At 41.1% G+C, this 21,964-nt stretch overlaps 1 protein-coding gene across 1 annotated transcript in view; it reads left to right on the top strand.

Moving 5' to 3' along the window:
• Positions 1–21,681, top strand: part of BMS1 (BMS1 ribosome biogenesis factor) — a 42,752-nt gene extending 21,071 nt beyond the window's left edge. Inside the window, exons 13-23 of the mRNA XM_030569365.1 lie at positions 1,288–1,369; positions 2,464–2,540; positions 5,944–6,126; positions 12,459–12,647; positions 13,585–13,765; positions 14,362–14,420; positions 16,620–16,742; positions 17,874–18,021; positions 19,042–19,217; positions 20,103–20,264; positions 21,132–21,681. Of these exons, the coding sequence (XP_030425225.1) occupies positions 1,288–1,369; positions 2,464–2,540; positions 5,944–6,126; positions 12,459–12,647; positions 13,585–13,765; positions 14,362–14,420; positions 16,620–16,742; positions 17,874–18,021; positions 19,042–19,217; positions 20,103–20,264; positions 21,132–21,362 (1,611 nt within the window). The 3' untranslated portion in view covers positions 21,363–21,681. The remainder of the gene's footprint in view (positions 1–1,287; positions 1,370–2,463; positions 2,541–5,943; positions 6,127–12,458; positions 12,648–13,584; positions 13,766–14,361; positions 14,421–16,619; positions 16,743–17,873; positions 18,022–19,041; positions 19,218–20,102; positions 20,265–21,131) is intronic.
• The last annotated feature ends 283 nt before the right edge of the window (positions 21,682–21,964 follow it).

Genomic DNA, 21,964 nt, shown 5'->3' with positions numbered 1-21,964 from the left:
GGAAAGACAGCTCTTACATTCTGTATTCTTAGGAGAACATCCAGTATGTATCCACTTACACCAGTCTTGAATTTCCCTAATAAGGATCTGCTGATATGACATGGAGACATGAAGCTAACCCATATGAATTACAGACAGTTCTGCCTATGTGTCTTCTTTAGAAATTCTCATCTCCTCTTTATCCTCACTAGAGACATTTACACACAAATAGCACCTTAGGTTTTTTTGCTTTTAAATAGGAAGGGAAAGTTAAAGTAAGTAAACTTAATGCTAGTGAAAGGCGCTGGATGGATTGCTGTGATGACTGATGTCATCTTATTTATTCACTAAATGGTTACCCCAGAGGCATTATCACTGTGAACTTCTGTGCTGACTCACCATAATGAGCTTTTGCCTTTTTCTGGCAGGATGATTTCTGGGGATAGGGAGAGGTTAATTCAGTCTCCTCCACCTCTGTGTGGAGGTTGCCAGTAAGACAGTTTTGGTAGTTGTGTTACGATGTGGATAGCACAGGGGTGGGAAAACTTTTTGGCTCGAGGGCCACAGCTGGATATGGAAATGGTATGGCAGGCCATGAATGCTCACGAAATTGGGAGGGTTGGAGTGTAGGAGGGGATGAGGGCTCTGACTGGGGTGCGGGCTCTGGGGTGGGGCTGAGTATGAGGGGTTGGGGGTACAGGAGGGTAGTCTAGGCTGGAACCGAGGGGTTCAGAGTGTGGGAGGGGGATCAGGGTTGGGGTATGGGAGGGGGTCTGGGGTGCAGGCTCCAGGCAGCACTAACCACAAGCAATTCCCAGAAGCAGAAGCATGTCCCCCCTCCGGCTCCTATGCAGCGGCGGGCTAGGTGGCTCTGTGTGCTGCACCTTCTGCAGGCACCGCCCCTGCAGCTCCCATCGGCTGGGAACTGAGGCCAATGGGAGCTGCAGGGGCGGTGCTTGGGGCAGAGGCAGTGTGCAGAGCCCCCTGGATGCTCCTAGTGTAGGATCTGGATGGGGGACATGCCGCTGTTTCCAGAAGCCACGCAGAGCCACAGAGCAGCGCAAGCCCCCTGCCAGAGCAGGGCAAGGCCCGGACCCCCCCTACCCGGTGGGAGCTCAGGGGCCAGATTAAAATGTCTGAAGGGCTGGATGCGGCCCTTGGGCTATAGTTTGCCCACCACAGAGATAGCAAATGGGCAGAGAGCAAGCCATCTCTCTAAGCCAGAACAAGTATTACAGACGAAGTGTGTCAGCTGTTGAAGTGCTTTGTAGTCATGAGAAGTGTACAAGTAACGCTTTCGTTTTACAGGTTATGAACAGTATTCGAGACTGCTTTGTAACAGGGAAATGGGAAGCAGATAAAGATGCAGCAAAACTGCTGAAGGACGATGGTACGTTTGATGCTCTTAGAATATGAGTAACGGAGGAAGAACTTCTAGTGAATGCTGTAACTTAATGTTTAACCCAAAACTCTTTATATATTTAAAAACATTTTACATTAGTAACACCTTTGCGAAGTTATCTTACCTGTTTTACATATTTGAAGCATTATGCAATCATTAACTGATTTTATTACTGTAGCTGGTATCAATCTGTGCACAAATAGGAGAGAAATAGGAGACTGAGATAGGAAAAAGTTTACACTCTTTGAATATAGAATCTATCTATCATATAGAATAGAAAATAGAATCCCCACTCAAGGCTGGTTGGCTTACACTTAGAGATAATTGGCTTTCAGTTTTGTAGGTGAGCTTAGCTATTCCTTTTGAACAGATGGGATTGAAATGAACAGAAATCCTGTTTGCAGAAAGTAAGTCATATCTCTTTGCCTTGCTGAAAAGTTGAGATTTTAGTGTTGGATAATTTATGGAGAGACTGTTTTTAATTTCAAATATGATTATATTATCTCCGAAGCAAACTGTTTGATAACTTTTGTAGAGCAAACTTCCATTTTTTTAAAACCTTTTTGAAATTACTGGATCCATTTTAGATTTTTATTCTCCCTGCAGTCTCTGCCTCCACATCCTGATGGAAGCTGGAGGCTCAAGTTGCTCTGCTGATAACTTAGCGGGCAGTGTTTAAGCAGATATTAAACACTTTGTTAATAGGGTGCTTTCAGAATTAAGAACTGTTTCACTCTTTCCAATTCTGTGGCATTCACTTTGAAAGATGCAGGGAGGCAAGGCCTGTGGGCTTTACCAGAACTTCACTTGAATTTTGAGGAGCTGGAGATGTGTGAAGAAGGTTGCTGATGGTGCATTTCCGAGAGAAAAAAGGAAGAGCTACTGAAAAGCTGGGCTGCTGCTCGCTTTCTACAGAATGTGGAAAAGTGGTGGGAAGAAAATGTGATAAATGTGTACAGCAGCCAAAATATGAAGTATTAGTGAGAAATAAATATGCACAAAATAACAAAGGACTTAGAAGTGTTACAGACCAGTGCAAAGATGTTGCTAACTTATGGATATCTTGGCTGCCTTATTTACAGAAGAACTGTATGGTGATTTTGAAGACCTTGAAACAGGGGCTGTGCACAAAGGAAAACCAGCAGCAGAAGGAGATGAGGTATGATCTCTAGCTTGATTGTTCATCAACTGCTCGCATTTAATGTGTGTTTCTCTGCATAGTGGGTTGTTCTGTTTAGAACATTCTTCAGCTTCGTAGCCCAACTGGAAAGTCGCTCGTAAATCAGTAGAAACAAGGCTGCTGTAATGAAGAGTACATTTTGGTATCTGAGGGACTGGAATGAAATAGACACAGTCTTTTTTTCTTTTATTTTCGTTAGGATCAGATGTGCCTTTAATTTCAGGGGATCAAATAAACTATGTTATTCTTTACATGGAGCTCATAATTGTGGGTGAGCAGAAATCAATTAACCATAGTTAACAGTAGAGGGCAGGCTTAATCAACTTGCCAGATCTGAAAAATCAAGTTTGTGAGTGATGGATGGTACAAATCAAACATGATCCTGACTGCTAATACCATGTATTTTCATGTAATCTTTTCCTAAGTAGTCTCATAAAATAGCGGAAAACAAATGGAAGATCAGCGTGATCACAGACAAAAGATGTCAAAGTGAATTTATGCTGTAGTGTTAAATGCTGCTATGTAATATACCTAGTCTATGGGCTTGTCTACACTTGAAATGCTCCAGAGGCACAGCTCTGCCACTGCAGCGCTTCAGTGTAGACGCTACCTACACCAACGGGAGGGGATCTCCTGTCCGTATAGGTAATTCTTCTGTTGATCTAGCACTATCTACACTGGGGTCAGGTCGGCTTAATTACTCCAGTCAGAGGTGTGGATTTTTCACACCCCTGAATGACGTAGTTGAGCTGACTTAATTTTCTAGGGTAGATCAGGCCTGCATGCTTTGAGATAAGTATTGTGCACTATACATTTTAGGGGAAAGGGCATGGTTCTAAACTTTGGTCTCCTAATAATGATGGGGAAATATTTGTTTTTATGTTAGTGCTATGTTGCTTTTAACTTTGTCATCATTAGGGCTTTCTAATTTTGCAAGGCATAGTAATATAGAATGTACCTTTGTATTGGTGACATTCACCTTTTTACAGAAAGCCCTTTTTTGAGGGCTAATTTAGCACCTAATTGGTGATGAGGCCTTGTGCTAGCCCCAGGCGGATGAATTTCACCCAGTGTTTGATCTTTCATGGAATCAGTGTGTGTGATTTTTTTGTTTTGTTTTGTTGTTGGTTTATTTTCCCCTTCCAATTTCTATTTGGCCCACCTAACCCTGACTGGTACAGGATTGTTCCCTGGAGTATATTCTCTGGTGACTTCAAACAATGGGCTTCCACCATTTCTCTGGAGGGACAATTCCACTGTCTCATAGATCTCACTGTTTTTATATATATAATTTTCTGATATTCAGTCTAATTTGTTCTTTGCTTAATTTCATCCTTCTGTTTAAAACTGCCTAAGTAGGTCTTTGTTGAGCAATGTAGAGAGAGATACTGGGAAATGCACCTTGCTGTTATAGTGAGGCAATAGCTCCACGATGGGTAACAATCAGACTATTTTATTGTTTAAAATGTGATTTTTCTAAATACTCTGAATTCTGTGTACTTATTTGCAAATTACTGTGCCTCATGGTGTGTCCAGGGTAGGATTAGTGGTTCTAATTTGAGGTTATTTGAACAAGGGGTTTCTGAGATACAGCTCCCTTAAAGAATGCATGACATGAAACTATTACGGTTCTTATAATTTTTTCTGTACACACTTGGGCCTCAAACTATGGCTCTGATCCTTCCCAAACTGGTATCATCTGCTCAGAATTGATTTCAGATAAAGAGCTGACTGCAGTAATGAAATTTTTCTAAAACTTACCTCCAAAGTAAAATTGTCTAGGAAATTGCTATTCCACAACAGGAACTGAGAAAGACTTTGAGAGAGGGGGATGGAGAAGGTACTATAAGATGAATGGGTCAGTCTGTGACAGGAGCACTAAGAACTATTATATCAGCCTCTGTTCATCTTCATGGGGTGTTCTTATAGATTTGAGAACATCCCACTGAGATGACTGAACCATTTCATACCTCTTCCACCAATGTTGCTGAGGATTGTGCAGAGCCCCTTCCCTCTGAAGAAGAGTTTGGGGCTCCCTGCACTCTGTTTTGCTGCCTCCTGCTGGTAGACGTGCTCTTCATAGCCCATCAGTCACCATTTTCTCTCTTTTTCCCATGGCTTCTCCAGTCCTACTGAAAGGGACAGGAGACAGGCACAGCTGGTATCTGAGTGGGAGTAAGGTTCCAAGGAAGCCGCCTTGTGCCCTTCCCACCCCCACAATCATGGTCCTTTCCTTATCACCACCTACTTAAAAAAAACAAGGAAAATTCACTGCCCCAAAACATTGTTAGTGGAGAATTAAGGTTCACTGGCAGTGCCTTGTACCCTTCCAGAGCATTAAATGTACCTATCCCTAGACCTCTGAAAACCAGGAAATAAAAAGTTATGAGGTTCAAGTATCGGTGCTTTCAGTGTCCTGGAAGAATACATGAATTCGGTTGACAATGGAATCATGAGCTAATCTGTAGTAATAGTGACCAAATTTATTTAGCTCAAATGATGAAGATATAGAAAATATTGCAAATTTTAGATTTTTATTATTATTATTTTTTTTACTTGAGTGACTTCAAGATTTCTTTGCTTACTTGTGAAATTATTGCTAACGGTAGCATCTTGAACTAGGTGTTATTCATGTCCAAACTTCCCCCAGTCCATCATCTCTGGTACAGTACCTCACTCCTGATGGGCAACACTCGTGTGTTATTCAAGTCCTGGGTCACTCATACACATTCTTTTTTATTAATATGTTTATTTTAATTTAAGCATGATAAATTATATTAATTCCAAGCTTTAAGCACTCTTGGCATATATTAGAAATGCAATCCATAGCAATAAAAATACCATTTATTTTAATATTGGTTTGAAAAGCTTTCTGATGAGGACAAAAGGAATGAGACTATGGAAACACATTTCTATTTCTTCTTGAAGACGTTCTTCTCCATATGGTGGATTTATTATTAAATAGTATCTTTTTAGGATGAAAAGCTGTGTTTGACCGTTTGCATTATTAAATAGACCGTGGTCTACACTTGAAATTTAGATTGACCTACCTTTGGCACACGGGTGTGTGTGACCTAGCCACCGTTGTAGATTCAGTTAAGGTCAATGCAAGAACTCTTCTTTCGATTTAGCTACCACCGCTTAGGGAGGTAGATGACCTACATTGATGGAAAACCATCTTCCGTCAGCGTAGGAAACATCTATGCTATGGTGCTACAGCGGTATAGCTGCAGCACTGCAGCTGTGCTGCCTGTTGTATAGAACATGCCCTGTTGTTCCTTGGTCATGTTCTGTAGGTGTAATATATAAAATGTTGGTCAGACTAGGAATTTTGTGAACTGACTTTTCAAAAGCTGTTTGATAAACTTCTCTTTCTTGCTAGGCTGGAAGTGAAGGAGAGAAAGAAGATAAAGAAGGAAAAGAACCCAAAGCAGAAGAGGAAGAGGAGAAGAACAAGCGCATGGACAAGAAACGCAAATTGAAGGAGATGTTTGATGCTGAATATGATGAAGGGGATGCCACATACTTCGATGATCTCAAAGAGGAAATGCAGAAACAAACTCAAGTACAAGCTGTCAACTTAGCTATTTATCTGACTATGAAGCTTCTTAAGTACCACACACACTTTCTCTGGGGGACTCTTAGGGCACGTCTTCACTGGCAACTGCTTTAACTTGGCACTGGGAGAGAGCTCTCCCAGTGCTCTGAAAAAACTACCTCCAGCAGGGGAATAGCTCCCAGCGCTGGTGACTTTTCTTGAGTGACTTTAAGCTCGGCTCCCAGTGCTGGTGCACTGTCTACACTGGCATTTTACAGCGCTGAAACTTGCATCGCTCAGGAGAGTGTTTTTTCACACCCTGAGAGAGAAAGTTGCAGTGCTGTAAAGTGCCAGTGTAGACAAGTCCTTAGATTCAGCAACCACTGATAGCTTTTGAGCATTTATGTGCAAAACCTCATACATTTAGAGGGATGTTTTTAATGGGTGAATAGTTTGATTCCATTACCATTTTAAAAAAAAACAAAATACTAAGTCTTTTGAAGCTCTTCCTTTTAATTGACTTATTGAGTCATTATTGCTACTAAAATGTGGCACTTGCCTAAAGCTACCATGTAAATGTTAGCTGTGTAGGGGTTCCCAAGCTGTGGTCTGTGGAGTACTTAATGACGGTTTGCAGAGAGCTAGCTGGTCACATAGTAGGTGTTTTCAATGGAAAGAAATATCATCTGGGAAGGGGATATTAAATTTAAAGCAAGTGTAGTCTGTGATTTACCTTTAAAGAGATCAGATCTTTATTGCACTGATTACAGTTACAAATACAAAAATACTTAGCTAATAATTACTTATTCTTTTAAACAATTGCTGTGGTTGCCATATGAATATTAAGGCATCACAAGCAAGTAAGTAGGTGTCCACAAGGCAAAATATACATCAGAATGTATACCACACTTGAAAAATGTGAGAACCCCTGTTCCAGTTGTGTGATGAGAATTTTCAAAGACATTTGAGACACAATTTGAGCTGGTAACTCTGCTGCAGTGTTAAGTTGTTAAATGAAACACTGAATGTAGTTTTTAACATACAGTAGCTTTTTGTATTGCACTGACATCTTTTTGAAGAACCTTGCTGATTTATATCATAGTGTAAGGTTATTTTAAAAAAAAAGGAGAGACCCACAGTGCACACCATCTTCTTATCTAACAAAGTCTTGCTCAGATTAGCCATTAACTCAGCTGTACCAGTTTGCATTAGTCTCTGACATAAGTACCAAACAACTAGACCTTGTGTTCTAATGTGCTTGCATAAGAACACTTAAAATGTAAACAAACCTCTTCCAGTAAAAGAATGAGCCAATTTAGAGCTCCTGCCCTTAAGGCCTGTTAGGGAAACATGTATTATAGTGATCCTCAAGCAGTGTATTGCCAACACAGGCCAGAGAGAGAGCGAGAGATCCAAGTATATTGGAGAAATCCAAAGACATCAGAAATGTACTTGAACCACAGGATTTATTCTATGTGTTAGACTCCAACATCTGCACAAACAGCATCCAGAACAATCAGCATAGCAAAATAGGGCATAGCAAAATATAGATATTCCTAGCAGTACAAAAACAGAGGGAAAGAACCCTCCTGTTTCAAGGATCTTCTGTTAATTATATAGAATCTTAGGTACACATTGAATCTCACAGATAAAGACAGGCCCTCCTCTAGGGCACAAATGCTTAGATGATTTAGGAGCTCACATTCCATTTTCAGAACTGATTATAGACTCATAGACTCTAGGACTGGAAGGGACCTCGAGAGGTCATCGAGTCCAGTCCCCTGCCCTCATGGCAGGACCAAATACTGTCTAGACCATCCCTAATAGACATTTATCTAACCTACTCTTAAATATCTCCAGAGATGGAGATTCCACAACTTTCCACAACTTTCCTAGGCAGTCTATTCCAGTGTTTAACTACCCTGACAGTTAGAAACTTTTTCCTAATGTCCAACCTAAATCTCCCTTGCTGCAGTTTAAGCCCATTGCTTCTTGTTCTACCATTGGAGGCTAAGGTGAACAAGTTTCCTCCCTCCTCCTGATGACACCCTTTTAGATACCTGAAAACTGCTATCATGTCCCCTCTCAGTCTTCTCTTTTCCAAACTAAACAAACCCAATTCCTTCAGCCTTCCTTCATAGGTCATGTTCTCAAGACCTTTAATCATTCTTGTTGCTCTTCTCTGGACCCTCTCCAATTTCTCCACATCTTTCTTGAAATGCTGTGCCCAGAACTGGACACAATATTCCAGTTGAGGCCTAACCAGCGCAGAGTAAAGCGGAAGAATGACTTCTCGTGTCTTGTTTACAACACACCTGTTAATGCATCCCAGAATCATGTTTGCTTTTTTTGCAACAGTATCACACTGTTGACTCATATTAAGCTTGTGGTCTACTATGACCCCTAGATCTCTTTCTGCCATACTCCTTCCTAGACAGTCTCTTCCCATTCTGTATGTGTGAAACTGATTGTTCCTTCCTAGGTGGAGCACTTTGCATTTATCTTTATTGAACTTCATCCTGTTTACCTCAGACCATTTCTCCAATTTGTCCAGATCATTTTGAATTTTGACCCTGTCCTCCAAAGCAGTTGCAATCCCTCCCAGTTTGGTATCGTCCGCAAACTTAATAAGCGTACTTTCTATGCCAACATCTAAATCGTTGATGAAGATATTGAACAGAACCGGTCCCAAAACAGACCCCTGCGGAACCCCACTTGTTATACCTTTCCAGCAGGATTGGGAGCCATTAACAACTACTCTCTGAGTACGGTTATCCAGCCAGTTATGCACCCACCTTATAGTAGCCCCATCTAAATTGTACTTTCCTAGTTTATCTATAAGAATATCATGCGAGACTGTATCAAATGCCTTACTAAAGTCTAGGTATATCACATCCACAGCTTCTCCCTTATCCACAAGGCTCGTTATCCTATCAAAGAACGCTATCAGATTAGTTTGACACGATTTGTTCTTTACAAATCCATGCTGGCTATTCCCTATCACCTTACCACCTTCCAAGTGTTTGCAGATGATTTCTTTGATTACCTGCTCCATTATCTTCCCTGGCACAGAAGTTAAACTAACTGGTCTGTAGTTTCCTGGGTTGTTTTTATTTCCCTTTTTATAGACGGGCACTATATTTGCCCCCTTCCAGTCTTCTGGAATCTCCCCCGTCTCCCATGATTTCCCAAAGATAATAGCTAGAGGCTCAGATACCTCTTCTATTAACTCCTTGAGTATTCTAGCATGCATTTCATCGGGCCCTGGTGACTTGCAGACATCTAACTTTTCTAAGTGATTTTTTACTTGCTCTTTTTTTATTTTCTTTTCTAAACCTACCCTCTTCCCGTAAGCATTCACTATACTAGACATTCCTTCAGACTTCTCAGTGAAGACTGAAACAAAGAAGTCATTAAGCATCTCTGCCATTTCCAAGTCTCCCGTTACTGTTTCCCCCTCCTCATTGAGCAGTGGGCCTACCCTTGGTCTTCCTCTTGCTTCTAATGTATTGATAAAAAGTCTTCTTGTTTCCCTTTATTCCCATAGCTAGTTTGAGTTCATTTTGTGCCTTTGCTTTTCTAATCTTGCCTCTGCATTCCTGTGTTATTTGCCTATATTTATCCTTCGTGATTTGACCTAGTTTCCATTTTTTATATGATGCCTTTTTATTTTGAAGGTCACGCAAGATCTCAAGGGTAAGCCAAGGTGGTCTTTTGCCACATTTTCTATCTTTCCTAACCATCGGAATAACTTGCTTTTGGGCCCTTAATAGTGTCCCTTTGAAAAACTGCCAACTTTCCTCAGTTGTTTTTCCCCTCAGTCTTAATTCCCATGGGACCTTACCTATCAGCTCTCTGAGCTTACCAAAATCCACCTTCCTGAAATCCATTGTCTCTATTCTGCTGTACTCCCTTCTACCCTTCCTTAGAATTGCAAATTCTATGATTTCATGATCACTTTCACCCAAGCTTCCTTCTACTTTCAAATTCTCAACAAGTTCCTCCCTATTTGTTAAAATCAAGTCTAGAACAGCTTCCCCCCCAGTAGCTTTTTCAACGTTCTGAAATAAAAAGTTGTCTGCAATGCAGTCCAGGAACTTACTGGATAGTCTGTGCCCCGCGGTGTTATTTTCCCAAGATATATCTGGATAGTTGAAGTCCCCCATCACCACCAAACCTTGGGCTTTGGATGATTTTGTTAGTTGTTTGAAAAAAGCCTCATCCACCTCTTCCACCTGATTAGGTGGCCTGTAGTAGACTCCCAGCACGACATCACCTGTGTTTTTTACCCCTTTTAGCCTAACCCAGAGACTCTCCACACTTCCGTCTCCTATGTCCATCTCCACCTCAGTCCAAGTGTGTACATTTTTAATATATAAGGCAACACCTCCTCCCTTTTTCCCCTGTCTATCCTTCCTGAGCAAACTATACCCATCCACACCAACATTCCAGTCGTGTGTATTATCCCACCAAGTTTCAGTAATGCCAATAATGTCATAGTTGTATTTATTTATTAGCACTTCCAATTCTTCCTGATTATTACCCATACTTCTTGCATTTGTATACAGGCATCTAAGATACTGGTTTGATCTTGCCTCCCAGCTTTGCCCTGACCCTCCTTCCTCTCTGCCATTATAGCCCCTGCTCCCTCCTGTTTCCAACCCATCTCCCAGGTCTTGTTCCCCACTTACCTGTGGGGTTTGCTCATTATGGTGCCCAGATCATTTAAAATCATAGAAGATTAGGGTTGGAAGAGACCTCAGGAGGTCATCTAGTCTAGCATCAACTAAATCATCCCAGCCAGGGCTTTGTCAAGCTGGGCCTTAAAAACCTCCAAGGATGGAGATTCCACCACCTCCCTAGGTAACCCATTCCAGTGCTTCACCGCTTTCCTAGTAAAATAGTGTTTCCTAACATCCAACCTAGATCTCCCCCCTGCAACTTGAGACCATTGCTTCTTGTTCTGTCATCTGCCTCCACTGAGAACAGCTGAGCTCCATCCTCTTTGGAACCCCCCTTCAGGTAGTTGAAGGCTGCTTTCAAATCTACCCTTATTCTTCTCTTCTACAGGCTATACACGCCCAGTTCCCTCAGCCTCTCCTCGTAAGTCATGTGCCCCAGCCCCTTGATTATTTTTATTGCCCTCTGCTGGGCTCTCTTCAATTGTCCACATCCTTTCTGTAGTGGGGGGCCCAAAACTGGATGCAGTACTCCAGATGTGGCCTCACCAGTGCCTACAGAGGGAAATAATCTGCTGTCAGTGCTCCTACTAATGCAGACCAATATGCCATTAGCCTTCTTGGTAACAAGGGCACACTGCTGACTCATATCCACCTTCTCATCCACTGTAATCCCCAGGTCCTTTTCTGCAGAATTGCCGCTTAGCCAGTCGGTCCCCAGCCTGTAGCAGTGCATGGGATTCTTCCTTCCTAAGTGCAGGACTTGGCACTTGTCCTTGTTGAACCTCATCAGGTTTATTTTGGCCCAATCCTCCAATTTGTATAGGTCACTTTGGACCCTAGCCCTACCCTCCAGCATATCTACTTCTCCCCCCAGCTTAGTGTCATCTGTGAACATCCCATCATCCAGATCATTCATAAAGATGTTGAACAAAACCAGCCCCAGGACAGACCCCTGGGGCACTCCGCTTGATGCTGGCTGCCAACTAGACATCAACCCGTTGATCGCTACCTGTTGAGCCCGACAACCTAGCCAGCTTTCTATCCACCTTATAGTTCATTCATCCAATACATACTTTTTTAACTTGCTGACAAGAATACTGTGGGAGACCGTATCAAAAGCTTTGCTAATGTCAAGATATATTACGTCCACTGCTTTCCTCATATCCATGGAGCCAGTTATCTCGTCATAGAAAGCAATCAGGTTTGGTAGGCTTGACTTGCCCTTGGTGAATCCATGTTGACTATTCCTGATCACCTTCCTCTCCTTGAAGTGCTTTTTGTTATTTAGGTACTTTTTTTCAGCACTTTAGGCACGTATTGAAATTTTACCCTAAATTCAGTATTCTAAGGATCTGTCCAGAAAGTCAATTGTTTCTTCTGGGCACTGTACTCAAGGTAGAGCAATATGTCCAGATGTGTTTGACTTTCCTATGTAAAGCTGGATCCCCTGTTTCCTAAAGGGAGCTGCAAAGGAAAGGATTTGTGGTGGCAGACATCTGTTACTCTGAAGTTAGTTACTAGAACTATTAGGGCTATCCAGATAGATACCATATAAATTAGTGTTAATTTGCTTTTCAAGTAAAACTGAAATCTTTTGCACAAGCCTTGTTCATACATGATTTTTCATGTTCCATTTTCTACCTGTTAAAACTTTTCCTCTCCATCTTACTCACATAGCTTAATCGGGCTGAATTTGAAGACCAGGATGATGAATCCAGAGTTCAGTACGAGGGCTTCCGCCCTGGGATGTATGTTCGAATAGAGATTGAGAATATCCCATGTGAATTTGTGCTTAATTTTGACCCTCACTATCCAATCATTCTGGGCGGTTTAGGCAACAGCGAAGGAAATGTGGGATATGTACAGGTATGGAGCCAAGGCTGTGTGTGCTGTGACAGTGGTACAGCTGTGTTTCAGTTGGCATGGTATTGCTGTTTGTTTTTATTTCCTATTTGGCAAATGTAATTAATAGCTAAAAAAAAATTTGAGATAGATCCTTCATCTGAAGGTCCTTACGCTGAAAAAAGAAAGAGCTTGCAGCATGGTTAATTTAAAAGTCCAATGTTTGAGATTGTAACTTGTCTGCTATCCTGTTTTAATACTAGTTTGATGGTCAGAAGGAAAACCAGTGTTGTTGTTGTTTTGGTATTTATATTACATTAGCACAAAGAGCCTCCTCCCCGCATTGTCCTAGTTGCTGAACAAGCTCATGCAAACACATTTGCTGTTCCCTAGGGTCTATAGTCTAAGGCTTTGTCTATACTACAGACCTTACAGTGGCACAGCTGTAAGGTCTCCTGTGTAGTTGCTCTATACCAGAGGGAGAGAACTCTTCCGCTGGCATAATTAAACCACCTCTGATGGGCAGTGGTAGCCATGTAGGTGGGAGAGCATCTCCTGTTGACGTAGCGCTGTCCACACCAATGCTTTTGTCAGTGAAACTTTTGTTGCTCGGTGGGGTGCTTTTTCACCCCCCCCGACCAACGAAAGTTTTACTGACAAAAGTGCTAGTGTAGACAAAATCTAAATAAGGCAAATTATAACCAAAGGTTTGGGAAAAGGGATAGATAGATGTGTGTATATGTATGTAATCTGTGTGTGTGTTCTATTTTTAAATAGATGAAATGCCAGCTATCTTGGTTTAAGTCACCCTGACCATCATGAATAGACATGTTTAAAAAAAAAAAAAAATTATTTGGTGGTTAAACAAGCATTTAGGAAGGGTGGAAATTGCTTCAGTAATCACTGATATTAGGGCTAATGCTGTGCTTTTAATATTGTTACTCTTTTTTCTTTTAACTAGTTACGTCTGAAGAAACATCGTTGGTATAAGAAGATACTTAAAACACGGGACCCTATAATCTTCTCCTTGGGGTGGAGGCGATTTCAGACTATCCCTATGTACTACATTGAAGATCATAACGGGCGTCATAGGCTTCTTAAGTATTCACCACAACATATGCATTGTGGAGCAACGTTTTGGGGTAAGGATTACTTAGATTTACAAATCTACAACCATGTGGTAAACTGCAAAACTCCCTAGCCTTAGAGGAGGCATTAGGAATTTCCTATACAAATAACCAGCTGATAACTTTGGGAAAGAAAGAATCACTAGAAACAAATGTTTATTCCCCACAGGATATAAAATACTACTAAGAATTAGCAAATACGCAGTATAGTTAAGAGAGAGAAGGGAGGTCAAGAGAGAACTATCTAACTCCTTCATGCAGGGCTCCAGTCAAATTCTGATCAGCCTGCTGGGATATTGCATTAAGGAGGAGCTGCTGACTATATGTCCAGAAAGAGAGAGCATGTTATGGGCACAGTCCTGCAAACACTTGCTCATGTGAGTTACTTCACTCACACAAGTAATTCCATTCACTTCAAAGTGGGACTACTTATGTGAGTAATGTGTTGAATGGCTAGTTTAACCTGTCTTATGTTTTTTGGTGAGGGATATAAAATAAATCATTCTAAACATACTAATATTATTTCATCATTCTGAGACTACCTTTAAACAGTAGCCAGTTTTTGGTTAGCCAAACACGTAATAATTTGTTTTATTCAATTTTGGTTCTAGGCCCCATCACTCCCCAAGGGACAGGATTTTTGGCAATTCAGTCAGTCAGTGGCACAACGGTAGGTTTATTATCACAAAATGTTACTTGGCTCTTTCTGTAGATCATTGTATCAAACAGTGAATTTTATTGGAAAGTGTACTTATGCTAAAACGAGGATATGACAGGATCTTAGAGGACCTTTTAAAATTTGTAAGGCACTCAGATATTGTGGTGATGATGAGCATGGGATGAAGACAGAGAGAAGAAGCTAGATAGATACTTCATTTGGTAAAGGTTTGTATGGAGGGATATACTCCTACTCCTGCTAGTCTTATGTTCCAAGTGTTATAGGATAATCTCATTATAGTGAGATCAGATTAAGTGAAGGGTAGTGACATACCTGACACAAGAGTTTTTTCCTGCACTGTGATTGATCTGAAACCCTATGTGCCAGAAATAATACAGGTGTCTCTTCAACGTTGTTGATCAGTGGTGATGTGTATACTATATTAAAGTATGCTTTTGGTTGTCTGTACGTTTAGACTATGTGTAACACTTAGAGCACAGATTCCCAGCTGTGGGTCGCACCATAAGCAAATGGATTTGCAGGGTCCAGTGGATCCGTTTCAGCCTGCAAGACGAAGTCATCTTCCCCCGAATGTGTCCGGACCTGTTTCACAGACACTTCACTAGAGGACTGCCGTTTTGTAGATCAGATGCCTCCTGGTATGACATTTGTGGAGCAGGTCTGGACACATTGCCTATGTGGAGTTGGCTGTGCAGATGCCAATTTGGGCATTTGCACATCCAGCTGTGCAAACATCCAGCTGAGGGACTTGAATGTAGACAATCCTTATCTGTGGGCAGCAGCCTCATCAACAGAGCATCCTTTCTACTCAAGCTGGTAGGAGCCCGCGCTAGCGTTTTCTGAAATGGAAATTGGCAGTGGCTTGTATGGGCCCTACCTTAGGGAGTTTATCTTCTTTTTATGCCACTCTGAGCACCCTTTTGGCATTCAAGGGTAAAGAATCATTGTAAGTCACTGTCTCTGTCTGCCCTAGTTTCACCACACATGTCCTGGCCTCATGGTCTTAACAGTGAATTGCTCTTTCTGCTTTGTGATAAGAGGCACAATGAACTCATTTTTATGCATAGTATCTGCTTCAACCACCAGTAGAGAGTCTAGTGATGCAGTCATGAACAAAAAACAAGAGTCCAAGAAAAGTGCTCATAAATGATGAGGCTTTCTTTAATTATGGCTTCATCAGAAAATAAAACTAGCCGTATTGGGTCAGACCAGAGGTCCATATAGCCCAGTATCCTGTCTTCTGACAGTGGCCAGTGCCAGGTGCACCAAGGGAAAGAACAGAGCAGGAAATCATCAAGCGATCCATCCCCTGTCACTTATTCCCAGTTTCTGGCAGTGTTTTAGTCAAGAACCCCTGACTTAGAACTAGAGTTTTGATTCCCAGCACATACAGATGTACATGTGTTAGCTCTTGTTGAGCTAGCATGCTAAAAATTAATAGTGTGGCTGCAGTGAGTGACAGCACAGGAACTTCGCAGGGGGTTCAGGCGAGTTTGTTCTAGGCACGGCTGGCCTATGTTGCTATTTTTAGCATGCTAGCTCCATGAGAGCTTGAGCAAGTAAGTCTGTGTGAGGTGGGAATCACAACCCTCACTCCAAATGTAGGTAGGCCTTTATTGTATGTACACTTGTACCACATATTAAGGAACTCAGATTGCTCCCTGGCGAGCCAGGTAGTAACTCTGAGGGGTTGTTTTGTTAACAGAGCTCTGAGAGAAAGATGTCTTCTTTTATATGGCCTTACTGTTTGTTTGTTAAATATTTAAAGGATATCTTCATAATATCTCAACAAGAGAGGTATGGTGGTTATTACAGTAACAAGGCCCCTTTGCTCTGAGCCGTTCTGCATGTGTGTGCGTGTAAAATTCTTTTTCAGGAAGAAACAGAGTGCAGTAGAAAATGGAGAAAAAATCTTAAAGGTGACTTTAAAATTCATTTGAATAGCCAGTCTGAATAGCTCATTAATGGGTGCTAGGAAAGTGACATTGGCAGTAACTCAACCAGTTTTCATGAAGTTGATTTTAGTTTGCCATGCTGCAGTGCTGCAGCTAAAGTTGTAAAGTCTGTGAGCTCTTGTTATGACGTGTCATGAAATAGTACCTGTCAAGTGAGATCTTCAGTTGCTGCAGTAGGATTGTTGTTATACACATTTAATGATCTATCAATCATCCATACTGTTGTATATTTCAGCCTGATTTCCGGATAGCTGCCACAGGAGTTGTGCTTGATTTAGATAAATCCATAACAGTCGTGAAGAAATTAAAGCTGACTGGTTTCCCGTTTAAAATTTACAAAAACACATCATTTATTAAGGTATGTGTGTGTACTGTAATCCTGCTAGAATGAAGGTCGGAAGGAAATGCAACTTCGGGCTCTGTTCTTCAGTCTTTTTGAGGCAGAAATCTCAAAGTAATGGGAATTTTGCTGAGTCAGGGATGTTGCATAGGGTTTTTGGCCTTGTAATTTTTATTTAAAGCATATTCAATACATTGCAGGGAATATAAATTATTATCACTACCTCCATTAGCTAAACCTCACTCTTGTAAACTCTTTGTGCCAAATACAGTACTGTCTTCCAAAGGGTTTCATAAAAGTGGGGTGTGGATAATCAATTGGCCGGCTTCCCCAGTGCCTGCCATCTTAGCAGAATGTTAATCCAGTCTGTTCCTTCTCCAGCAGGGTTTGGTCCTATAGCATTTACAAACTGCAGGATGGAAGCTGAGTTCCTGCAGAAATTAAGAGTTCCTGTACGGTTGTGGAGCTGGCTAGGGGAGGAGGTGGTGTAAGACTAAGTTTCCAAGGAGCCAAACAGCTTTAATGAAGCCTGCAGGCTACCCTAAATCAGGGAAACAAAGCTTCAGGTTAGGGGACTTGGGGCTTGAGCCTGCAAGTTGCTGAGTGCTTTGCACCCAGTCCAACAAAGCACTCAATTACTAACTTAACTTTACACCCATGAGTAATCCCATTGACTTGTATTTTATAAATGCAGAAACTCGTGTCCTAGAATGCTGCATTATATTAGGTACTCCCCCTACCCCTCCAGTAATTTAAGGCAGTTACACCTTACAAGACACCTGCCAAATGTTATGTTATGGCAAACAAATCTTCAAAGGAGAAATGAGAAGATGCTTTCTAACATGTTCATTGTTGAGATGGGTGGGTGCAAAGATGGAAACCTGAAATTTTACCTCCATTTATATGATGTCAATTAGATGATTATCTTAGAAGAAAAAATAATCACTATCATAAATTCTTAATGTGATCAGTGTCAGTGTAAATTTAAGTACATTTTATTATCCCAATTCCCTGTTTATGGTAAACTGCTTGGTGATTATTGTTTTTTTGCAGCCTACACAAATCTGTATAGAGAGTGGTAAGATTGTAATTTATTCCTAATAAACATGCCATCTTTAATAAATGGTCTATAATCTTTGTGTTTCACAGGGAATGTTCAATTCTCCATTGGAAGTGGCTAAATTTGAAGGGGCGGCCATACGCACTGTGAGTGGTATTCGAGGACAGATCAAAAAGGGTCTTAGAAAACCCGAAGGTGCATTCAGGGCAACATTCGAAGACAAGCTGCTGATGAGTGGTGAGTAACACTCCCCAAATAAGAGATCCTCATCCCATGCCTTTCCTCCTGCTTCCCCGAATATGTAAGCACCATTTGTATTCTTGAATCTCTAATAACCTAAATGTGAATTCAGAAAACAGAATCTTTTGAGTATTTATCAGATGTGGTGATGAATGTGTGTGTGACAGAGTTGGAAAAAAATCACTTATGTTTGGTTCTTTTCGATGATGCCATCACTGAGAATAATAGGAAATACAGATGTAGAAGGTCTATTAGGTGACCTATTTCTGCCCTCAGTGTTAGTTTGTTTTGTAAACTATATTCTGGAGAACTTAGAACTCGGTTTGCCTAGAGAACTCAAGCATATGCTGTATATAGCGGTGTGAGTGCTAGAAAGGGACACTTATTGTGAATCAGAGGAGAGTTGATAGCTCTTAATGAGAAGCTTTTCTGTCGTCTGATGTGTGATTACAAAGCAGATGTTTAATTTTTTAGTGATCTGCTGGGGATTCCCTATTTGACTGCAGTCGGATGATATGTGCATCAGGTCACTGTGCCCTATGCTCTGTTCTCATATGATAGTAGTTACACCATACTGAATTTGTGCTAGTGGAAAATCATAGCAGCATATTGCTTGGTTTTGAAAACATGTAGAGGGAAGACTAATTATTTGGATATGCTGCTGTTGATAGGCACAGACTATATGTGACCTCCTTTGCTATAGATCATTATATGTTTTTTAATCGGGTAGGAATATCTAGTACAGTGATACTCAACTTGGGACTCTTCAGGAATATGCTTCTCTTTGTGTAACTTCTATGCAGGTTTTGAGGAGTTCAGAGGTATTAATACATGCCTTGATCTGCCTGATGTTCTAGAGACTGAGAATAAGAGGAGTGCTCCTCTTGTAAAATAGAAGTTAATTTATTGTGTGGTTTGCAATTCAGTTGACTGCCTTATTCAAATGATGTTTGCCTTTAGTGTGGATACAGTAAACCACATTGTGAAAAGCTATGTGATCATGTTCTTTCCTTTCAGATATTGTCTTTATGCGGACTTGGTATCCTGTTTCCATCCCAGCCTTCTATAACCCAGTAACATCCTTGCTGAAGCCAGCAGGTGAGAAAGATACTTGGACAGGAATGAAGACAACTGGCCAACTGAGGCACGAACTGGGGATCAGACTGAAGCAAAAGAAAGATTCTCTCTATAAGGTATCTTTTATATTCTTGCAATCTGCGAGTTAAAATATGTGTGTGTGGCCTCCGCTGTTCCTAAAATCAGTGTAAAATTAAGTGCAATGTATATACATGTGTGTATGTATGTGTACATCTCTTCACTCACAGAGTAGTTGTCATGGCCCTTTTTGGGTAGTCTGCAGAGCAAGAATCAAGTTGTGGGAGATCGAGGTGTTGAGTTGGATGGTGGATCAGTGAGAATTTACAAAGTGACCCATGAAAAGCTGGAGAACCAGTGGGACATCTAGATAAAATGGCATTGAGGTTGATATAGGGAGACTTCTTAATTACCACAAAGACATTTGTCCTGGATGGCAAAGCTAATATCCATAATCTCGTAAAACCACATCATAGGATTTTTTGAAGACTCATAAGTGATAAGGGAGCTGTGAGGTATCCCCACTGCCTGAGGCAGCAGGCCATCATGGGCAGTGGGTACCTCTCAACTCCCTGGTCACCACAGTGGGGGCAGAGGGACCTCAGCTGCACCCCAACCACCATGGCAGGGTGACCCTGGAACTCTGAGCCCCCGGGGGTGGTGGGGACCGTGGAGCTCCCAGCCACCGCTCAACTGCCCAGTCCCTTCCCATTTTAACATGGATATTTTTAGTAAAAGTCAGGGACAGGTCACGGGCTTCCATGAATTTTTCTTTATTGCCCATGACCTGTCCATGACTTTTACTAAAAATATCCATGACAAAACCTTAGCCTTAGGTTCACCTGCGTTATACTATGTCTATCATACCTAGCCAACGGCAAGAAAGAAAGAGAACTAATTTTATTTGAAATGTAAAATACTGTGCACAGGAAAAGTGTTATAGAAATATGACTCTTATGCGTGTGTGAAATTTGTTTTTTCAGCCAATAGTGAGGGAGAAGAAGCATTTCAATAAGCTCCACATTCCTAAAGCACTCCAGAAGGCACTGCCATTTAAGAACAAGCCTAAGAATCATGAGAAGAAAGCTAAGCCTACGAAGGACCAGTGGAGACCAGCTGTTATCAGGGAGCCTCATGAAAAGAAGGTAAATATGTTTTGATGTGAAATTAACACCTCCCATTTAAGATGGTGTTGCTTGGATCATGTGTGACTGTTTAATTTTAGGATCACTGAAATGTGCAGCTATTGCCAAAAATGTGTTCCTCGGATTATATCTTGCCTCCAGCCATCATTCCATCTCTGTATATGGTACATACCAGAGCTCTGTGCTTAATTGGTCCTGAGCAGACTACAGAGCAAATAGTTGCTAGGAATTGTTGTAGTAGATTATGTATGGCAAAAATGTGTCTCCCCAATTCTCCTAGTATGTCCTAGTCCTAGTGTTCATATGTCCTAGTCATAGTGTTCTCAAGACGTTTAGGTCAGCGATGTGCAGTTATCACACTATATAGGAGTTTTAGTTATATAACTGCCTATTTCTCTTTGCTCTTATGTTTGCCATCCATTAATAGTAAAGAGATGCTTTGAACACAAATCAAGAAATTGATGCAGGATTTGGAGAAAGGTAGAAGGTTTGTAAGAACGGGAGGATGTAAACCTCAATTTAGCCTTCCTGTAAAGTTAAATAATCTTATGATAATGATGATGCACAACACTTTTCAAATACCTTCAATGCAAGGATCTCAAAATAGCTTCATAAATAATAATTAAGCCTTTAATGTTCCTATGATTAGGCATGGTAATTATCCCCATTTTACAAAGGTGGAACAGAGTCACGGTGGGAGTGAGTGAGTTGCCCAATGTCTCTGATCCTGACACTGTTCATTAAATATTATCTTTAACTTATGGTTTCCCAGGGGTTAAATTTGTACTTATTTTTGGGAGCTGTTCTGTGGCTCACCCAAAATGTAACTATTTGTATATTTAACTCTTTGTTTTCTGTTTCAATCAGATATCAGCCCTACTTACTGCTTTGAGTACTGTGCATAGTTACAAAATAAAGAAGGCCAAATTAAACCATCGTCAGCACCTTAAAGATTACCTCAGAAAGAAGCACAAGGAGGAGGAAGAGAAATTTAAGAAGCAGAAGGAAGCCAAGAAAAAACTCTTTCGAATTTTGGGACAGAAGGAGAAAAAGAGGCAGAAGTCAAGCTTGAAGGGATCTAGAGAGAGAGAGAAGTGAGTTTCTAGAGGTCTCATCAGATCTCAAATGGAACTGGAGGATAGTTATCTATTCAGTACCTACAAACATCAAATCAAAAGACACTATCTGAAACCATGCCTTGGAATAAATTGCTATTGAGAGGACAAGGGGGAAAAAAATGCTAATACGACCGACCTCTTATCATTTGGAAATGCATATAAATAAAAGATGTACTTTTTTTTTTGGAGTGGGGGAAGAGGGAGTTAAATCTGCTGGAGAACTGTCCCCTTTGTATTTCCGTGCAGTTACATCCATACTGCATGCTCTGCAAGCAACTATTAAACTATTTTAATGTTAATTATTGAATGTCATTCATTTATGAATGGATTACCTTGGTTTCAGTGGACTGCTCACGGAGCAAGGTGCTACTTAATGTGAATAAGGGTGTCAGAATCTGTCTCTAGGTTGGTAATGCTCAGGCCTGGTCTATACTAGAAAATTAAGTCAGCATAGCTACATGGCACAGGTGTGAAAAAACCACACCCTTGTACTGTCTTAACAATGCCACTCAAGTACCTGCGTAGAGAGCACTAGGTCGACGGCTAGGCTGATGGAAGAATTCTTCTTTTGCCTCTCAGGGA

This window comes from Gopherus evgoodei, chromosome 7 (genome assembly GCF_007399415.2).
Source record: "Gopherus evgoodei ecotype Sinaloan lineage chromosome 7, rGopEvg1_v1.p, whole genome shotgun sequence".
In the NCBI taxonomy this organism is placed as follows: domain Eukaryota; kingdom Metazoa; phylum Chordata; order Testudines; family Testudinidae; genus Gopherus; species Gopherus evgoodei.
This window is presented reverse-complemented; position numbering and strand designations above follow the sequence as displayed.